This window comes from Bufo gargarizans, chromosome 1, assembly GCF_014858855.1.
Source record: "Bufo gargarizans isolate SCDJY-AF-19 chromosome 1, ASM1485885v1, whole genome shotgun sequence".
Lineage (NCBI taxonomy): Eukaryota > Metazoa > Chordata > Amphibia > Anura > Bufonidae > Bufo > Bufo gargarizans.
In genome coordinates, this window is record NC_058080.1 from 701,636,959 (window position 1) to 701,657,239 (window position 20,281).

Sequence of the window (20,281 nt, forward strand, 5' to 3'; positions counted from 1 at the left end):
GAGAAGTTGCACTTGTGGAAGGATACTTACCAGGTCTTCGTCCTTGAGTGACGTTCTCGTGGCCATAGCTGAGGTAATGCCGGCTTTCCTGGACTGTACCAAGGACTGTGAGAATAAGAAGGATTTATAAGCAACCATAACTGAATCAGAAGTTGCTGTAATTGTTCCTCTTTCTTGTGCAATAAAAACCCAACTTATTAATGAGACCCCTTGTAGGATTCAGGACAGTGACCTGCAGGGGGCGCTGGATTTCAGAAATTATGGGTTAAATGGCCTCTAGATTATCCATGAACCTGTCTTATAACCCAATGTCCTGACATCAGCATATCTGATGAGGTTTTCCCATCGGCAGATCACTTCCTGAATCCTATACGTCTTCTACAGTAATGAGTTCACACCAGAAAAAGCTACCGTAATTATAAATTAAGCATTAAAATAAAGAAATTCTACAGTAATGAGTTCACACCAGAAAAAGCTACCGTAATTATAAATTAAGCATTAAAATAAAGAAATTCTACAGTAAAATCTACTACGTAGAAAGAAAACATTATAGGGAGGGGGAAAAAAAACATAGAGGAGAATACATACATGACCAGGGATGACCACGCTCTATCAAGGACTAACAACAGAAGCCTTTGTGGGCACCATGGCAAGTATGTATGGGTGGCAGAGGCTACTGAATGGGGTCTATGGAAAAATTTCTGAAGACCCTGCCATTCAGTGTCAATCACTGAGTGTAATGGACTTGGTGGCGTAGGATTGGGATCATGTACGCTGGTGTAGCTGGCAGCGACTGGTAATGGGATGTCTACATTGTCATGGTATTTTCTAGTCTTAAAGGGGTTCTGCAGTTTTTTTAAACTGATGATCTATCCTCTGGATAGATCATCAGCATCTGATCGGCGGGGTCCGACACCCGGGACCCCCGCCGATCAGCTGTTTGAGAAGGCAGCGGCGCTGGCAGTAGCGCCACGGCCTTCTTGCTGTTTACCGCAGGCCCAGTGACGTCACGACTAGTATCACTGGCCTGGGCAGGGCTAAGCTCCGTTCACTTGAATTTAACTTAGCCGTGCCCAGTCCAGTGATACTAGTCATGACGTCACTGGGGCTGCGGTAAACCGCAGCACTACTGCCAGTGCCGCTGCCTTCTCAAACAGCTGATCGGCGGGGGTCCCGAGTGTTAGACCCCTGCCGATCAGATGATGATCTATACAGAGGATAGATCATCAGTTTAAAAAAACTGCAGAACCCCTTTAATCATGTCTGAAAGCTGCAGAAGATACGATTTCAGGCTTTTTAATACAGCAATCCCCACCAGCACTCATATCTTGCACATATTAGCCTTAAAGGCTATAGAAACCCTTTACTAATTTTTGGCTAAAATAGTTAGCCAGCAATAGCTTGGCTGAAATAGTTTTAATTGGTCTTTATTAAACATTTTCAGCTGTTTTTGATATACAGGAGTTAGAAATCAGTCTGTTTGTACTTCTCGGTCCTGTCATTTGATGGCTCATGTGAAGCCTCATCTCTGATCTCCTGACCTCATGAACACTCAGTACAGCTAAACTCCTATCAAACTGATAAGAATGTGGCTTAAATGAGTGTTTATGGAGGTCAGGAGATCAGAGATTAGACACAAGAGCCGTCACATGACAGGACTGAGGAGTGATACTTTGCAAACAGACCCCTGTGTCTCAAAAACTACTGATAATTTTTAATAATGACCAATGAAAAAATTATTTTTAGCCCAAAATGAGTAAAATGCAAACATTAAAAAAATTGTCCTAAACGTATCCATAGCCTTGAAAGGACAGCTTCATCTTTGGAGCTACTCATTAGGCAGTGCATCTTTCAAAGGGTAGTAAAAGAATGGAATGGAGGTGCAAACAGCAGTGCCAATCAGAGCCCTCAAAATAAATATCAACCAGATGCCTGTGTATTTTAATAATCTCATCATGGGAAGGTTCCCTACAAATCTGCTTCAGACAATGCAACTTTCCATGGTGCATTGTTTCCTCCAAAAACAAATGCAGCATCAAGGTGATTAGGATCCTTTATTAGGCCTCATGCAGACAAACGTATTTGCTTTCCGTGTCCGTTCCGTTTTTTTTTGTGGGCCGTATACGGAACAATTAATTTCAATGGGTCCGCAAAAAAAAAACAGACGTTAAGGCTCATGCACACGACTGTATGCCCTCCGAGACATACGGTCCGTGAGCAGGATATATGTCCCGGAGCGGCATACATCGTACGCTCGGGAGCGCACAGCATCATAGGTTACTATGATACTGTGCGCATCGGGCCGCCTGCGGGATTACTGTCCTACACTCAAATGATCATATGAGTGCAGGACTAAAGTCCTGCGGGCGGCCTGATGCGCACAGTATCAAGGTAACCTATAATGGTGTGCGCTCCCGTATGTATGCCGCTCCAGGACATATGGCCTGCTCACGGACCGTATGTCTCGGAGGGCATACGGTCGTGTGCATGAGCCCTTACTCCGTGTGCATTCTGTTTAGTATATTTCCGTTCCACAAAAAAACTAACATGTCCTACTATTGTCCGCATTACTGACAAGGATAGGACTGTTCTATTAGGGGCCAGCGGTTCTGTTTCGCAAAATACGGAATGCACACGGACATCATCCGTATTTTTTGCGGATCCGTTTTTTGTGGACTACAAAATACGTACAGTCGTGTGCATGAGGCCTTAGAGGTATCTGGATCCACTGGTTTAAAAGAAAGCACTACTGAAGTTTGGCCCAGTGCTGGATCCGAGCTTTAACCTACTAACAGTAAGATTTTAGCTAGGGGTGAATGAAATTCAACAGACTGCAGCCAAACCGGAGCAGAAGAGTCACAGGAGCTTCTCTATGAGGACCAAAGTGCATACAGAGCCACACAGTCCAATATAGAAGATAAAAGATCCAGTCAGTCCATCTAAGTATCAGGGCCCATTAAATCAGTGACGTAGGGACCGCTGCCAGCACAATAAAGACTTTATAGCAGGTCAGAGGGAAAATATAATGCGACTAATGCAAGGGATCCAAGGCTTGCCGCTTACTGTGGAGGGAAGCTACTTACCATCGCCTGTAGAATAGGAGGGACAGCAGCATATAAAAGAATTGCAAAAGGTTAATTCACAGAGAAAATCATCTGGAGAAGTAGGGCTGTTAACATTAATTGTGGACTGCTCGATGCGTATGGGTGAATCAGGAGACTGAGACTCAAGCCCATATATTGTAGGGTACAGCACCCTCTCCGTCTTCCTATCATTAGTGGACCCTTCTAACAAAATGGGATTACGGGAAGTAGACAACCCATTTACCAACCTCTCACCGCTAACGGTGGGACCTGCAGACTTTCTAATGTGTATGGATGTGTCCTGACTCTTCTACGATATTGTAGAAAAGCAGAAGCGAGCTGCAGTGACAGCAACATTTTTAACCCAAAGCTAACATCTCCGCAACCCCCTCCTCCCTTGCAGCCCTCACTCCAGTGGCTAGTCAAGATCACCAAGCGAAGGGGGCATGTGTATGGTGGTGGTGGTGGTGGCATTAGGAAGAACAGGACGCGGAGCGATTGTTCAGCTAACTAAAGGCTCCTTTGTATGGGCCAAGGATTTGGGCAAATCATTGGGAATAAGTGTTCATGCCAACACTCGTTCCCGATAATTCGCCCCCCTGTAAAAGTGCCGCTGATCACTCAAAGATTGAACCACAGCTCATTCATCAGTGATGGTACTTTTTATGCAGCACATCAAATCCTCATTTGCCAACGGCACATTACCATAGGGCCAACAAGCAATGAATATGTATTGGGAAGGGTGACCACAGTAATGATCATTCATCCCCATACAGAGGGCTATACTCACAAGTGAACAATTAAGCAATAATCAAGAATGAATGGTTCGTTACTGATAACTGCCTGTGCATCCGCTTCTCTAAAAGGGCCTTAAAGGAGTTGTTTTAGTGTTTATGATAGTTCTTCGGTATCTGATCGGTGGGGGGTCTGACTTCCAGCAGACAAGCCAGTTGGGTGTTTGAAGAGGACACAGCACTCTAGTGAGAGCCGCAGCCTCTTCTTGGGCCAGTGATGTCATATTAATCAGTCACGTGGCTAAGGTGCAGGCGCAGCTCAGCCCAGCCCCATTCACGTGTATAGTAGACCAAGAATGGTAAGTTCAAGCTTCTTCAGATCTCCATTCTCCTTAAAGGGGTTCTCCGGGAATTAAGAAAATGAAAATGCGTACATATTACTTTATTATAAATATATTCCCAAATACCTTTCATTAGTTATAATGGCTCATTTTTTCTAGGGAGTAATGATTAGGAGAAACAAAATAGCCACTCACAAAAACCTGTCCTAATCACACAGGAGGACAAGTTACTTCAGGAGCTGCCTCATCCTCCTCTCTGCTCTGCTTGTCATGAGTTATGATTCTGAATACAGTTTAATATGATATTTAGCTAAATCTTTGTGGGAATGAAGTTCATAAGGAGACATGAAGTACAGAAAGGATGGACAGACTGTGGTAATGGAGACTGCATACAAGTGCTGCTCCTCATCAGCCACATGTGTTCATGAACTCAATTCCAACAGAGATTCAGTTAAAGATCTTATCATCTGTATTCAGGATCATAATCCCTGACAAGCAGAGAGGAGGGTGAGGCAGCCCTTTAGCTCAGTGTCTGAAGTAACTTGTCCTGTTGTCTGATTAGGACAGGTTTTGTGTGTACTAATAGGACAGCGGCCATTTTGTTTCCCCTAATGATTGCTCCCCAGACAAAACGAGACATTATAACTAATGTAAGGTATTTGGAAATATATTTATAATGAAGTAATATTTAAGTATTTTTATTTTATTAATTCCCGGAGAACCCCATTAAGCAGAATGGAGATCTGAAGAAGATTGAACTTACCATTCTTGGTCTACTATACAGGGATGAACTTACCAACCACATATGGTTAAGAGTCCATTTACAATCTGATAATCTGCCCTTAACAAGTTGACCAGCGCCCATTTCTGTCTATTTACAAAGAACAATCATCCTCAGTATGTTTCAATGAACAATTTCTCATCTCCATTCAGTTCCCTCGCCTTACATGAGGTGAAGTGCAGCTGACAAACGAGGATTTAAAAAAATGAGCTTTCGGAGGACATGTTTTCATGGGGCAATGATCGGAAATGAACATTTCTGATCAAATATCTCCCTCTGTGAATGAGCCTTAAGGATGACCCAACAAAATCCCATACCAATGAAGACTGGCCTTGACAACTTGTCCTTACCTATCAATAAAATGGAGAGGAATGGCCATACTGGTCCAATCATCTACAGAGGGGTGTCCTTTTATGTGCCTGCTGCTAAGAAGATTGTTCTACCAATTTCTAACAACCTACCATCACTTAAAGATGACCCCTCAGCTAGGCTGACACGTGTGCTTTAGTACATACTCGTATCCTATAAAATAACAATTCTGGAGCATTTTCTTAGAACTCCATATTGAGGAGTTCATCTTTTATTCTTCCTGGAAATGTATAAATCAACTAACAAATGGGTGATACCAATAACCTTTTGAAATGGACGTGTTGCTACATACTCCAGTTACAGCTGGCTATGTAGCGACACATTTTTATGACAAGCAAAAAAAGGAAAATCCTATTGTTAGATTACTTATACATTTCCAGGAGGAATAAAAAAGGAATGGCACTATACAAAGCTCTAAAAAAAAACAACCACAATGGTTATTTTCATAGGGAATGGAAGAGTTCAAGAATTTACTAAAATATACATGTCAGGAGAGCTGATGGGACACCTTCAACAGAAATGATGACCTTACTAACCCATGAAAGCTGAAATGAGTGGGCACACTTTTCTTACTTCAAAGAAGTGACTTCCACTTCACGCCCTTGTCCAGAATGCACTTTAGTTCACCACCACAAGCAGTACCACTGAATGTACCCATACGTTTAGCACAGTACAATGCATCCAGCTCCGTCAGGTCAGACTTACCAAATCGCTAACCAAAGGAATCGGCTTCTTCTTGCGAAGGTCAGGCATGCTGTCAATCCCGTATAAGCCTCCGGCAGGCCTGGGGGAAGACATACAGCAAAAGGTAGAAAATACACTCGCACAGGAGAGCAGAACTGGTAACAGAATAGGACCAGGAGCAACAAGACGGCGACGTTGATATCATTAGTGATCAGGATGTAATAAAGCGCAACTCAGGTCACACACCGTGGATGAAAGAGCAGAGCGCTCGTCAAAGGAGACATTAACAAAGGAGACGGTGTCATTATCTGTACAGTTATCAGTGCAAACACTCAGCTCCAACAATACAGTTTTACACAGCGGACTCAAGGGCTTCATAGCAAAGCCTGCAGCAATATCATAGTCAGGCTAAAGGCCCTATCACACGGGCAGATTGAGCAGACGATTGTCGGGAGGGAAGTGTTCCCTACCGTCAATCACCTGCTCGCTGGAGGAGGACACCACTGCTATTACATGCAGCGATCTTCTCAGTATAAGGAAGAGCGATCACTAATGTATACGGTCTCATTGTGTACCGGCAGCAGAGCACCTATTACACAGCGCAATCTGCTGCCGGCAAACAAGGAAAAGTTAAACATGTTAAAAGATCTCGATGACCCGATGAACGAGCTCATTCATCGGGTAATCTGCAGCAGTATTACACTGCCAGATCATCGCTAACTAGCGATCATCTTAACAGTAATCTGCCCGTGTAATTGGGCCCTATGCATATGGCTACAAGATGATATTTGACGAACAACAAAAGGGTACAACTAGACATGCGACATGTGTTGCGCGATATTAATGTTACACAATTTTTTTTTTAAGGAGGCCTATGGTGTCACACTGTGACATACGACATGCCGCGACACGATAGTCGCACAAAAATCCAACTTAGATGGATTTTTGTGTGACTGTTGTGTCACAGTATGTTGCATGTCACAGTGCACAGGGCTATCTTTACAAAAAATGTTGCGAGACATTATTTCGGCAAATAATCATGCAACAAATGTCATCGTGTAGCCCTAGCCTAAACCTACAAGTGTATCCCTCCCGAGTCTTGAACTCATACAATTCAATGTCTAGATAACTAGTAAAAACTTCAGACTTTTCTCTAGTCTACAGATAGTACTGCCTCCCAGTCTCTCTCTTTTTGTTAATTATGTAGGTACAGAGAGTACTGCCTCCCAGTCTCTCTCAGTAAATTATGGAGGTACAAAGAGTACTGCCTACCAGTCTCTCTCTGTAAATTATGGAAGTACAGATAGTACTGCCTCTCTGTCTCTCTCTGTAAATGATGTAGATACAGACAGTACTGCCTCACAGTCTCTCTCTGTAAATGATGTAGGTAAATATAGTACTGCCTCCCTGTCTCTCTATATAAATTATATAGGTGCAGATAGTACTACCTCCCTATATCTCTGTAAATTATGTAGGCACAGATAGTACTGCCTCCCTGTCTCTCTGTAAATGATGTAAGTACAGATAGTACTGCCTCCCTGTCTCTCTGAATAATGTTGGTAAAGATAGTACTGCCTCCCTCTCTGTAAATGATGTAAGCACAGAGAGTACTTCCTCCCTGTTTCTCCCTGTAAATGATGTAGTTACAGATAGTACTGCCTCCCTGTCTCTCTTTGTAAATGATGTAGGTACATATATTACTGCCCCTCTGTCTCTCTCTGTAAATGATGTAGGTACAGATAGTACTGCCTTCCTGTTTCTCTGAATAATGTTGGCATATATAGTACTGCCTTCCTATCAGCCTGAATAATGTTGGCACAGACAGCACTGCCTAACTGTCTCTCTGTAAATTATGTAAGCACTGATAGTACTGCTTCCCTGTCTCTCTCAATAAAATTATATAATACCTGTGGTCGAGTTGTCTGCCTTCACAGTGGTTGTTCTGTCTCTAGTAGCATTATTGGGTCTGTTCCATCTTGCCCAAAGTTTTTTTGCAGTGGTGTATTTCAATAAACATTTATATCTTATTATTCATTTGCTGATATTTTTGTATTAGTCTGGGCTATTGGTGTATTAGTATAGGCTATGCAGTTTTTTGAGCTAGGCCCAAAAATGCTCATATGATTTTGTGAGGTTTTTATTGGTAATCTTGCAATAAATGATAAAGATACAGATAGTACTGCCTCCCTGTATCTCTCTGTAAATGATAAAGGGGCAGATAGTACTGTCTCCCTGTTTCTAGATGTAAATGATGTAGACATAAAACAAATAATGTAAATAGTACTGCCTCCCTGCAATGTCTCCATGTCTGTTCCTGTAAATGATGTACACACAGATAGTACTTCCTCCCTGTTACTAATTCTAAATGATGTAGACACAGCCAGCACAGTCTGCACGTAAGAAATGTCATCACAGAAATGAAAGGGAATTTGTCAAGTTTCATGTTGCCTGTACTGAAATCCTGACAGACTCACTGGTTACAAAAGCTATGTTAAACTCTAAAATGCAGTGAACCTTCAGAGAAAAATGAGCTTGAAACAGGTAAAGTGTCAGCTGGATTTCTACCGACCAGATTCTCCCCCACCCAGAAGGACTAGACTGACAGGTGACTTCCGATCAGGCAAACACAGCAGAAATTAGTGACTGTGGCACGCAAGTGGTTTACAGAGGGAGGAGAGCAATGGGTTGCCATGGCAATTGTTATTGCACAGTGCGTCAAAAATGTAAAATGCCCCAAAAAAAATAATATTAAAACAAAGGCAGAACTGTGTTTTCTCTATGCTCCCCAAAGAAGGTAATAAAAGTTAATCAAATACAGGGAGTGCAGAATTATTAGGCAAGTTGTATTTTTGAGGATTAATTTTATTATTGAACAACAACCATGTTCTCAATGAACCCAAAAAACTCATTAATATCAAAGCTGAATATTTTTGGAAGAAGTTTTTAGTTTGTTTTTAGTTTTAGCTATTTTAGGGGGATATCTGTGTGTGCAGGTGACTATTACTGTACATAATTATTAGGCAACTTAACAAAAAACTAATATATACCCATTTCAATTATTTATTTTTACCAGTGAAACCAATATAACATCTCAACATTCACAAATATACATTTTTGACATTCAAAAACAAAACAAAAACAAATCAGTGACCAATATAGCCACCTTTCTTTGCAAGGACACTCAAAAGCCTGCCATCCATGGATTCTGTCAGTGTTTTGATCTGTTCACCATCAACATTGCGTGCAGCAGCAACCACAGCCTCCCAGACACTGTTCAGAGAGGTGTACTGTTTTCCCTCCTTGTAAATCTCACATTTGATGATGGACCACAGGTTCTCAATGGGGTTCAGATCAGGTGAACAAGGAGGCCATGTCATTAGATTTTCTTCTTTTATACCCTTTTCTGCCAGCCACGTTGTGGAGTACTTGGACGCGTGTGATGGAGCATTGTCCTGCATGAAAATCATGTTTTTCTTACCTTGCAGACTTCTTCCTGTACCACTGCTTGAAGAAGGTGTCTTCCAGAAACTGGCAGTAGGACTGGGAGTTGAGCTTGACTCCATCCTCAACCGAAAAAGGCCCCACAAGCTCATCTTTGATGATACCAGCCCAAATCAGTACTCCACCTCCACCTTGCTGGCGTCTGAGTCGGACTGGAGCTCTCTGCCCTTTACCAATCCAGCCATCTGGCCCATCAAGACTCACTCTCATTTCATCAGTCCATAAAACCTTAGAAAAATCAGTCTTGAGATATTTCTTGGCCCAGTCCTGACGTTTCAGCTTGTGTGTCTTGTTCAGTGGTGGTCATCTTTCAGCCTTTCTTACCTTGGCCATGTCTCTGAGTATTGCACACCTTGTGCTTTTGGGCACTCCAGTGATGTTGCAGCTCTGAAATATGGCCAAACTGGTGGCAAGTGGCATCTTGGCAGCTGCACGCTTGACTTTTCTCAGTTCATGGGCAGTTATTTTGCGCCTTGGTTTTTCCACACGCTTCTTGCGATCCTGTTGACTATTTTGAATGAAACGCTTGATTGTTCGATGATCACGCTTCAGAAGCTTTGCAATTTTAAGAGTGCTGCATCCCTCTGCAAGATATCTCACTATTTTTGACTTTTCTGAGCCTGTCAAGTCCTTCTTTTGACCCATTTTGCCAAAGGAAAGGAAGTTGCCTAATAATTATGCACACCTGATATAGGGTGTTGATGTCATTAGACCACACCCCTTCTCATTACAGAGATGCACATCACCTAATATGCTTAATTGGTAGTAGGCTTTCGAGCCTATACAGCTTGGAGTAAGACAACATGCATAAAGAGGATGATGTGGTCAAAATACTCATTTGCCTAATAATTCTGCACGTAGTGTATGTTAAATGCTGCCATTAAGGGTCCATTGAAACGTCCGCACTTTGGGTCCGTATTCGTTCCGCAATTATGCGGAACGGGTGCGGACGCATTCATTTTCAATGAGGACGAAAAAAGATGCAGACAGCACACAGTGTGCTGTCCACATCCGCATTTATGGTCCGCAGCTCCACAAAAAATAGAACATGTCCTATTCTTGTCCGCAGCTGCTGGACAAGAATAGGCATTTCTATTGGGGTGCCGATCTGCAAAACACTGCGGACGTGTGAATGGACCCCAACAAATACAAAAAATTAAAATAAGGGGTTAATAATTTGTGGTAAGTGAAATGTTATCCTGTGTAACACTTTAGCTGCTGATTTTTAGTTTTGTATTTTTGGTTTTCTTTTTTGTTTCAAGAAAAGCGAGAAGCTCGTTACCCATTAACGGACTGATCTAAAAAAAAAAAAAAATAGAGAGAATGCACCAAACAGATATAACACTGACTGTGCTGGCAAGACATAAGTAAAGGTATTAAAAGCTGAGACTTTCGCCAATATGTTCCAGTCATGGAGATATCCCCTAACTAAAGACACGCTACAGTGTCATGGGCTGAGCAGCTCCTCCAGAATTGCCACTAATTTTTTTGTTTTTCATTTTCTGTCTTGTTAGATTTGAGTGCGTTTGCCTTTATTTGGCACTCTAGCACTTTTTTGCACCTGGTAACCTCCCCCACATGGTCTGGTGTGGGTGTGGCTCACGGCCTGGCTTCATCCACATTGTACAACCACAGCATTTATGCTGGGCAATTGTGGGGAGCTTGGCAGTGAGCTGAATTATATCATCCCCAGACCGTGTTCACACCATAGTCAGAGTAGTGGTTAGGACCTCTTGCCATGCTGAGAAACCGTGACGTGGTGCATGATGGGCTCCGATATCTCCATGACTGGAACATATTGGCGAAAGTCTCAGCTTTTAATACCTTTACTTATGTCTTGCCAGCACAGTCAGTGTTATATCTGTTTGGTGCATTCTCTCTATGTGTTTTCTATGATTGCTACATTCTGTGTAGTTTGTTCTTGTGGTGCATGTGGACCGCGTCGATATCCTCCATTGTATGCATATTTTGCTGGGGTTAGTCGATTACTGCGGTCCACATGCGGTCGGGCTGCTCCCCTAACTAAAGACACGCTACAGTGTCATGGGCTGAGCAGCTCCTCCAGAATTGCCACTAATTTTTTTGTTTTTCATTTTCTTTCTGATCTAAAAAAAAGTCCATAACACGTCAGATGTGACAAATGATGTTCTGTGGCAGCTGCGGCACCACGATGTACGTATAATTCACTTTGCTGCGGTTCATACACCTTGTCATAGGTTATTTAAAGGGCCACTTCTATCGGGGTAATGTATGGCATAACCACATGAAATGGCATAAGGTGCGGTCAGTGCAGATGTCTCCTCTGTGACTGAATTGGGACCTGTTCTCAAGGTCACCGTGAATGGAGAGGTGGGCACACATATGCAGCTCTCTCCATTCACTTCTATGGGTGTTCCAAAAAATAGCTCAGCAAGCGTGATTGACTATTTTTGGAACTCCCAAAGAACTGAAAGTAGGGTGCCGTACACGCTGGCCCACCTCTCCACTCATGGAAGCTATAAGAAAGGGCCCCATTCATGAGTTTGGAAACGGATCCAAGAGCTGGGATTTGACTTAAATGGACTTCCTGTCAATATGCCATAAATGTCCCAGATGGAAACATGTCTTTAAAGGCAAGCTGTGACAGACACTTGTCCGTATTAATGTAGACAGGCTCATATTTCTACTCCTACGAATGTGACATTCATATGGATATTATTTTCAGATATTTCAACATGAAATCCCCTGCTGCTGAGGTCATAATGCAGATTCTACTCAGTTATGACATCACAATCAGCAGAAGTTCTACTTTCCTTCTCTTCTTCATACAGTAAGTGTCATTTTCTCACCTGGAATGGCTGTAAGTAGACTGTATTTCTCTTCTCTCCATATTATGTTGTCTATCTGATCAGTTTCTCATCCCATTCTTCCACTGGACTCTTCCCTGTGAAGACCATCAGTGGACGCTTCCTCTTACACCTCCATTCTTATTATTTCTCAACTTTTGGCTGGTCTTTTACCAGAGATCATTAATAGAGAAGAAGTCTTTCCCTGGGGCGGGGGCAGCAATGTTCTCCTGATCTCTGCTTCTCTATAGTCAGGTTATTAGCTATTACTTTCTACATGTAGTACTGGATTTTCTACACAATTCCCAACATGGTTATGGATGAGGAACATCAGGACTAGAACGTCTCTTGCTTTATATCTGTCATATTGATAACTTTCATATTTTACAAGAAGATGATAATGTTAATGATTCTCACAACATGTTCTCTCTACAGCACATGGATTATGAGATGGATTACTTCGCTTATACGGCGATATCATATAATGGATTTGTATTTGAAACTATTTCCTACTGGCAGAGCACTCAGATTGTAGATTACATTCAAGCACCATTTGAGGACATAAGCTCAACATCTCCAGATTTTATGGTGTATTCAGGGGCGGAGGAGGTAGATGTAAATGCCTTCGACGATGAGCAGACACCCTTTTCTTACTGGAACAACTCTGAATGTGAAATTGTAAGACACATTCGAGCACCATCATGCAGCAGCAGATCGACATCTCCAGGCATGATGGAGGATTCTACTGAGAAACAAGACTCAGATTCCTCAGATGATGAGCTGCCACCTAAACATCATGATTCAGAGGACGAAGACCTCCTCTATGATGTTTTATCATTGGATGTGGACGGCTGGATGGAAGAACGCTGCGGTGAAGATCGGGAAGCAGCTGAAGACACCAGCCGTGCTGACGGGATCAGTGGAGCGAAACAACCAAGGACATGGTCTTTGGAATGGCTGAGACATGGCATGAGAAGATTTACCAACTCTCTTTTTAGCTGTCTCAGGAGGCAGGAAGAAGAAGAATAAGGGGCCCAAGAACTTGCCGGCCTCCAATGACATCAGAGGCCATCATAAAGCCTCCCACTACATCAGAGGCAAACCCAGACTTCTAAAGAACACTGGAGGCCCAGCTAGACACCCAAAATGATGCCCCTCAAAATAATAAATAATGTTCCCTTTCCAGACATCGGGGGACTCTTTTTTCTTGTTATATTTTGAGATCAATAAACAATTTCTTAAAATTAAAACTGTGCATATTCATTCATTTCCTAGTGCATCTTTACAGTGGCTGGAAATAGTTTTTTCTGATACAGATCTCAAAATCTCCTGCATAAACATGGACAGGATATGAAATATGTTGCCTGCATGCAGTCACAACTGGGGGGGGCGCTTACTGCATACGGTTCTACACAGACCACACTAATAACAAGCAAGGTCATTCTAATCACATCCTCAGCTGGAACATCAATACAGGTTCAAGGGTTGTAACTGCAAGCTAGCATCCCTGCTTAGGGCTCCGGATCTATAAGAAACGTACGGGGTTCTGTAAGATTTAAGCTTAAGGCATCTGTTCCCATGTTCAAATGTGCCCGCATTTCTGAAAAAAATTTTTGTTTTAATATATGCAAATGATTATCTAGGAGCAACAGGGGAGTTGCCATTACACCTGGAGACTCTGCTCCCTTTGCAACTGCCGCACCCACTCCACAGGGCCAGGCAGTGGAAACGTTATCAAGCCTAGCCTTGTCAATCAAAGTGCAGAAGTGCAGCTACTGTAGAGACAGCTGAGCCTCCAGGTGTAACAGCAACGCCCCCGTTGCTCCTAGAGGCTCATTTGCAGGCACATACAACATGGGAACAACACAGATGCCTTCAGCTGCCAAGCGCACATGTAACAGGTCAGCCAGCGTCCTAGGGACAAATCAGTTTTTCAGATTCCCTTTAATAATTGAGGACCTGGCCCTAGAAATAGCAGCTGCACCCATCAGATACTGATAACCTATGCCAGGGGCCAGCTGTTGTGAAACTAATTCCCAGCGTGCACAGCTACTCAACTGTTCTCCAAACTCCCATAAAAGTGAATGGGGCATGCTGGAAGTTGTAGTTTCAGAGCAGATTAAGTGCCGGAGGTTGCTGACCCCTGACCTACGCAGAGGACACCTAATCATTATCAGGAGTCTGAAAAAACCCTTTAAGGCCTCATGCACACAAACGTATTTTCTTTCCGTGTCCGTTCCGTTTTTTTTTGCGGAACCATATACGGAACCATTCATTTTAATGGGTCCGCAAAGAAAACGGAAGCTACTCCGTGTGCATACCGTTTCTGTAGGTCCGAATTTCTGTTCCGCCAAAAAATAGACCATATCCTATTATTGTCTGCATTACGGACAAGGATAGGACTGTTCTATTAGGGGCCAGACGTTCTGTTCCGCAAAACACAGAATGCACACGGACGTCCGTATTTTTGGCGGATCCGTTTTTACGGACTGCAAAATACATACGGTCATGTATTTAACTTTTACTAGGTATACAATAAAAAGTTGTGTAGACACAAAACATAAAAAAACTAACAAAGGGGGGTTATTCTAAAAGTCCTCCAAAACTGAAGGGGCTTTTGCACTCCCGATCCCACTGGTGCTAGTGCATAACTCGGGGGCATGCCATCTGAACACCCGATCCCACTGGCGGGTATCTGCAGTAACTAAGGGCATGCTGCTACCCCTTTTTTTAGAGCCTGGCAACAATTTCCTAGTTATCTATGTAGTTCAGCCTAGAATAATTGTTTTAGTCTCTGAACTTCATCCCCTGATGAGTCAATTGGACAGAAATGTGTTACATTGAGAGCAAATATCAGGGACTACATTTAGGCTGGGTTCAGACCTGAGCGTTTTACAGCGCGTTCCTACGCGCTGTAAAACGCTCAACAGGCAAGAACCAATGATTCCCTATGGGAATGGTTCTCACCTGAGCGTTTTACAGCGCGTACGATCGCGCTGTAAAATGCCCGACGCCTCAAGAAGTACAGGAGCTTCTTTGGGGCGTCTTGTCGCGCGTTCCCGTACATAGACTTCCGGGAACGCGCGACAATGGGCGTTCACATACTACCGGAGCCGCGTATGTGAGACGCCGGAGAATCGCGCATACACAGCGCTCAGGTCAGTACGCTGAGGTCTGAACCCAGCCTTAGGGATTTGGCCGTGCATAAGGGCAGGTATCCAGACGAGGTTGCCCTTCTCGGGGCAGGTGCTCTGGGCAGAGTTTACCAGATGCATCCCTCCCTCATTTATAGGGTGAAAATAGGGAAAGAATCCTCCTGGCTTAAACTATACCACTACTGCACGGACACCAGGACCCCCACAAAACCAAAGGGTTCCCTGTCCCAGTACTGGACCAATACCAAAGTTTTATACAGGATCCAGTAAGACCGTTCTATTACATATTGTGAACTACTGACACCTGTTCATCAATGAGTGACATTTTTCTTATGAGCATGGGGGGGGGGGAATATGTTTTAGAATAACCAGCTTTGGTTCGTTTTGATGTTATGTTGGAGTTTTGTATCTGCACAACTTTTTATTGTATACCTAGTGAAGCTTTATTATACATTCCTCCTCCACATTGTGTAGGTCATTTGTGATTTCGTGTTGGCAGTGTACCTGGGTGACAACACTGTGCCTCCCACTTTCATTTTGTACTTCCTGTCTCTCCTCCCCCAGGACTGAAGCAGCCTTATTTTGCAAGAGCATTACAGGTCTGTGGCATGTTAGTGGTTAAATAGCAGAGATCAGCAACTTCTAAGATCCCTGCCGTTGCAGCAGGAGCCCGTTGTCCATAAGCTGCTTGTTTCCATATTTTTTCCATGTGCTTGCACACTATAGGAAAAAGCGCCATTCTATGTGCGTTCCCATGGTCCCGGCCACCACATTCTCTCTATAATGTGCAACCATGACCACCACTGCTGGATTGCAGGGTGGTCGTAACCATGGAAACAAGCAGCATATAATGAGATAGAAAATTTAATCCAGCCAGCAAAGTGAGGCAATATGGACAATCACAGTACATAGGTAAGTGCCTTGCATTAATTTTCTCTACATGATAAATGCTGTTCGCTGAAGTGAGACAACCCCTTAAGGGCTCATGCACACGGCCTTGCCAGGCAGTGCTCGTATTGCGGCCCACAAACAGCTTGTCCACAATATAAGGGCACCGGCCATGTGCGCACCATATGACAGATGCAGACCCATTCATTTTAACGGGTCCGCAATCTGAATCATATGGTGCGGAAAATAGGTGAAGATCAGAATCCTATGGAAGCACTATGGAGTGCTTCCGTGGGTTTTCTGTCCGTGCCTCCGCACCACAAAAAAGTAGTGCCTGCACTACTTTACTGCAGTGTGGGCCGTCGGATGAGGACCCACAAGTGAATGGGTCCACTTCCGCAGACGGTGGGTGCACTTTCATGTGCATTAGCCCTTAAGGGGCACATAAAAGTAATATAGCGGGACGGCATCTTTTCTAGGCTACACAACAGTATACCCCACCCTGAAATAACCTACCACTACATGTAATACCACTTTACAAGCGCCAAATCCTACCACCCCATCATGACCATGTATTACCACCACACATGTATGGATAATATCATCTCACACTTATTGACTAACACACACTATGCAAAAACCAACATCACCACTGTACAGTGAACATAGAGTGGTATATAGCAGCTGTACACAGGAGCTCTGCACATCACATAAGTAATTACAGCACTCATATTCAGTGATTACAGGAGACAAGTTCTCTGATCAGAGCCCTTCCCTTTCCTTTTCTTCTCCATCTGACTCTCCAGACTTCTCCAGACCATAACTCATCTTTGCTGCCCACACATTGGGTAAATCACTTTTCCGGTACCAATCTGTTGCTTCCTATTTTACTCTGTGACTGTTGCCACTTGACCCTGCCATGTAATAAAGTGGTGCACAAAAATTCTGAAATACATGTCATAAGTAAGGTTGCACCAAAAGTAATAGATAACAACCCAAAAGGTTCTAAACATGCCTAGGTGCCCGTTTTTGTGCCCAGTCACATTAGAAGTGTTTCCATACCACCACCACACATTTAGGCCTCATGCACACGACCGTTTTTTTTTAAGGTCCGCAAAAACGGGGTCCGTAGGTCCGTGATCCGTGACCGTTTTTTCGTCCGTGGGTCTTCCTTGTTTTTTGGAGGATCCACGGACATGTAAAATGAAAAAAAAATCTAAGTCAAGTTTGCCATTGAAATGATAGGAAAAAACGGACACGGATCACGGACACGGATGCCAATCTTGTGTGCATCAGTGTTTTTTCACGGACCCATTGACTTGAATGGGTCCATGAACCGTTGGCCGTGAAAAAAATAGGACAGGTCCTATTTTTTTCACGGCCAGGAAACACGGATCACGGATGCGGCTGCCAAACGGTGCATTTTCCGATTTTTCCACGGACCCATTGAAAGTCAATGGGTCCGTGAAAAAAAACGGAAAACGGCACAACGGCCACGGATGCACACAACGGTCGTGTGCATGAGGCCCAACAGTGTCCCTTTGGTGCTCTCAATTGGCAAAAAATGACCCGCCAGTAAATAATACCCAGATAGTGCCCTGTACACAGAAACCCTACTCAGTAAAAGCATCCTCCTAATGCCATCCACACAATACTAATGTCCTCTAAGGCCTCCTTCAGACGAACGGATTGGCTCAGGGTGCGCTCAGTGAAACTCGCACTATTTCGCAAGCAAGTTTAGTCAGTTTTGTCTGCAATTGTGTTCAGCGTTTCAGTTTTTTCCGCGTGGGTGCAATCAGTTTTGATGCGCTTTTCACGCATGTGGAAAAAAAACGGAAGGTTTACAAACATCAAATAGCAACCACCAGAGAAAAATGCATTGTATCCGGATGCAAGGCATTTTTTCACTGAAGCCCTATTCACTTTTATAGAGCAAGGGCTGCGTGAAAAACCCAGAATATGGCCTCATGCACACGACCGTTCCGTTTTTTGCGGTCCGCAAATTGCGTGTCCGCAAAACACGAAATCCGCCTGTGTGCCTTCTGCAATTTGCGGAACAGAACAGACGGCCCATTGTAAGCAAAATGGACAAGAATAGGACATGTTATATTTTTTTTGAAGGGACAACGGAACTGAGCAACGGATGCAGACAGCACACAGAGTGCTGTCCGCATCTTTTGCGACCCCGTTGAAGTGAATGGGTCCGCACCCAAGCCGCAAAAACTGCGGCTCGGATGCGGACCAGAACAACGGTCGTGTGCATGAGGCCTATAGAACATGCTGCGATTCTCACACAATCCAGAACTGATGCGTGAAAAACAATGCTCATGTGCACAGACCCATTGAAATAAATGTAAGCATAGTAAGCAAAGTGCAGCACCCCAGCAGGACTACTGCAAAGGGTTAATTACAACTAACAGAGTTAATGCAAAGATTGTGTTAAATGTCGTGCTCTGTTATGTGCATGCACTAAATGGCACTGTATAGACATTATATGGTTACCAACTTGGCAAATTGTTTTAGGTTGTCAGGAGATGGAGTAGGGCTGCCCCCTGACTAGTTAGTGTTGAGGGAGTCCAGTCTGAGCAGTGCAAGGGAGAAGATGTGTGTGTTACAGCTCCTGCATAGCTAGGCCGAGTTCAGAGAACCCTACTCTCCTAGTCTACAATTGCCGTAGGAGTAACTACCATGAAGAACTCCAGAGAGAAGGAGACACCAGATATCTAAGAAGGTCTAGAACGCACAAGGCCATGCAATGGTCTCAGACAGGAAGGTCCTGTGCTCGTCAATGGCAGAAAGGAATATTGCAATCGCATCCCTCCATACTTTGTGATGGACTGGCTACCCATAGCTAAGGTTTCTGCACCCTCAGTCTGGGAAATGCAGAAGGACTTAAGAGGCTGCAAAGTGTCTGTAGAGAGAGAAAATACTATAACTACCATCATTGTTGCTGTCCATACTCTGCTATTGAGAGAATATTGCACTGTGACCTACTGTTAGAACTGGACCTTTTTCTGGTATTTGTACTACAATCAGAAAATGTATTTATTGCAAACAAAAGGCCTAATAATTTTCTCCATTGTTCACGGTAGTGTTCAGCGAAGAGAGCTTCGGACCATAGATATTAGACTTGAAAACCATTTTAAAACTGGGATCCAAAGTTGGCCTTGGTACCCAGTTTTTAAATGGTTTTCAAGTTCAATAATCGAAGTCCGAAGTTATTCAACAAAGTCTTGAGAGACTTCGGACATGACAAATTTCACCTCAGCGAAGCCCATACATTTAAATGCTGTACGGAGACGGGTCTCTATGCAGCAGTCTAATGAAGTCTATTCACCGGTCCTGCCTTGCATCCAGCAAATCATCCGACATCAATGGCACCCCAATCAACACCTGGCAGGAGCTCCAATACCAAGGTGTGCCAAGAGGAAATAAAAGGTGCACCCTACAGTCGCTGCATGGCCCCAGGGAGCGCAATAGTGGAGTTTGTCACTATAATTCATGAGTAATACCATCACCCTCAGAACCATAACTACCACACCTATTCTCCTTTCACTCCCCAAAGGTCGGCTGCAAAAGCATAAAAAAACTACATAAATTATCCCAAACTACACTAAAATCCTCTGCAGCAAGCATTGAACATTGTGCGTCGTCGGGTACAGCTCCTAAGAGGGGCAATCAGAGGAGAAGTCACCGGCATAGAGGAGCACAGGTAGAGCGCCACCACACAGAACCGCCTGATAGACAGTGTAACACTGGCGCTTGTCCATCTTTGCCCCTGACTCCACAGCCTGCTGTTGACAGTGCCCCTCCTCAGAGGCCGGCCGTGTCTGTAAATGAGACAGATACCAATGCCTGTCATTCTCCATCACAGTTGCCAACAGTCCAGAATTTGCAGAAACTGTCCCCAATTCTCAGAT

General features: G+C 43.7%; 1 protein-coding gene across 2 annotated transcripts in view; it reads right to left on the bottom strand.

Annotated features, from left to right (window-relative positions):
* The window catches only part of UNC13B (unc-13 homolog B), a 339,965-nt gene that overhangs the window by 106,448 nt on the left and 213,236 nt on the right, over positions 1–20,281 (bottom strand). For both annotated transcript variants that reach the window (XM_044276260.1, XM_044276259.1), the window contains exons 13-14: positions 6,014–6,092; positions 31–105 (exon numbers count right to left, since the gene is read on the bottom strand). In XM_044276260.1, the coding sequence (XP_044132195.1) occupies positions 31–105; positions 6,014–6,092 (154 nt within the window). The remainder of the gene's footprint in view (positions 1–30; positions 106–6,013; positions 6,093–20,281) is intronic.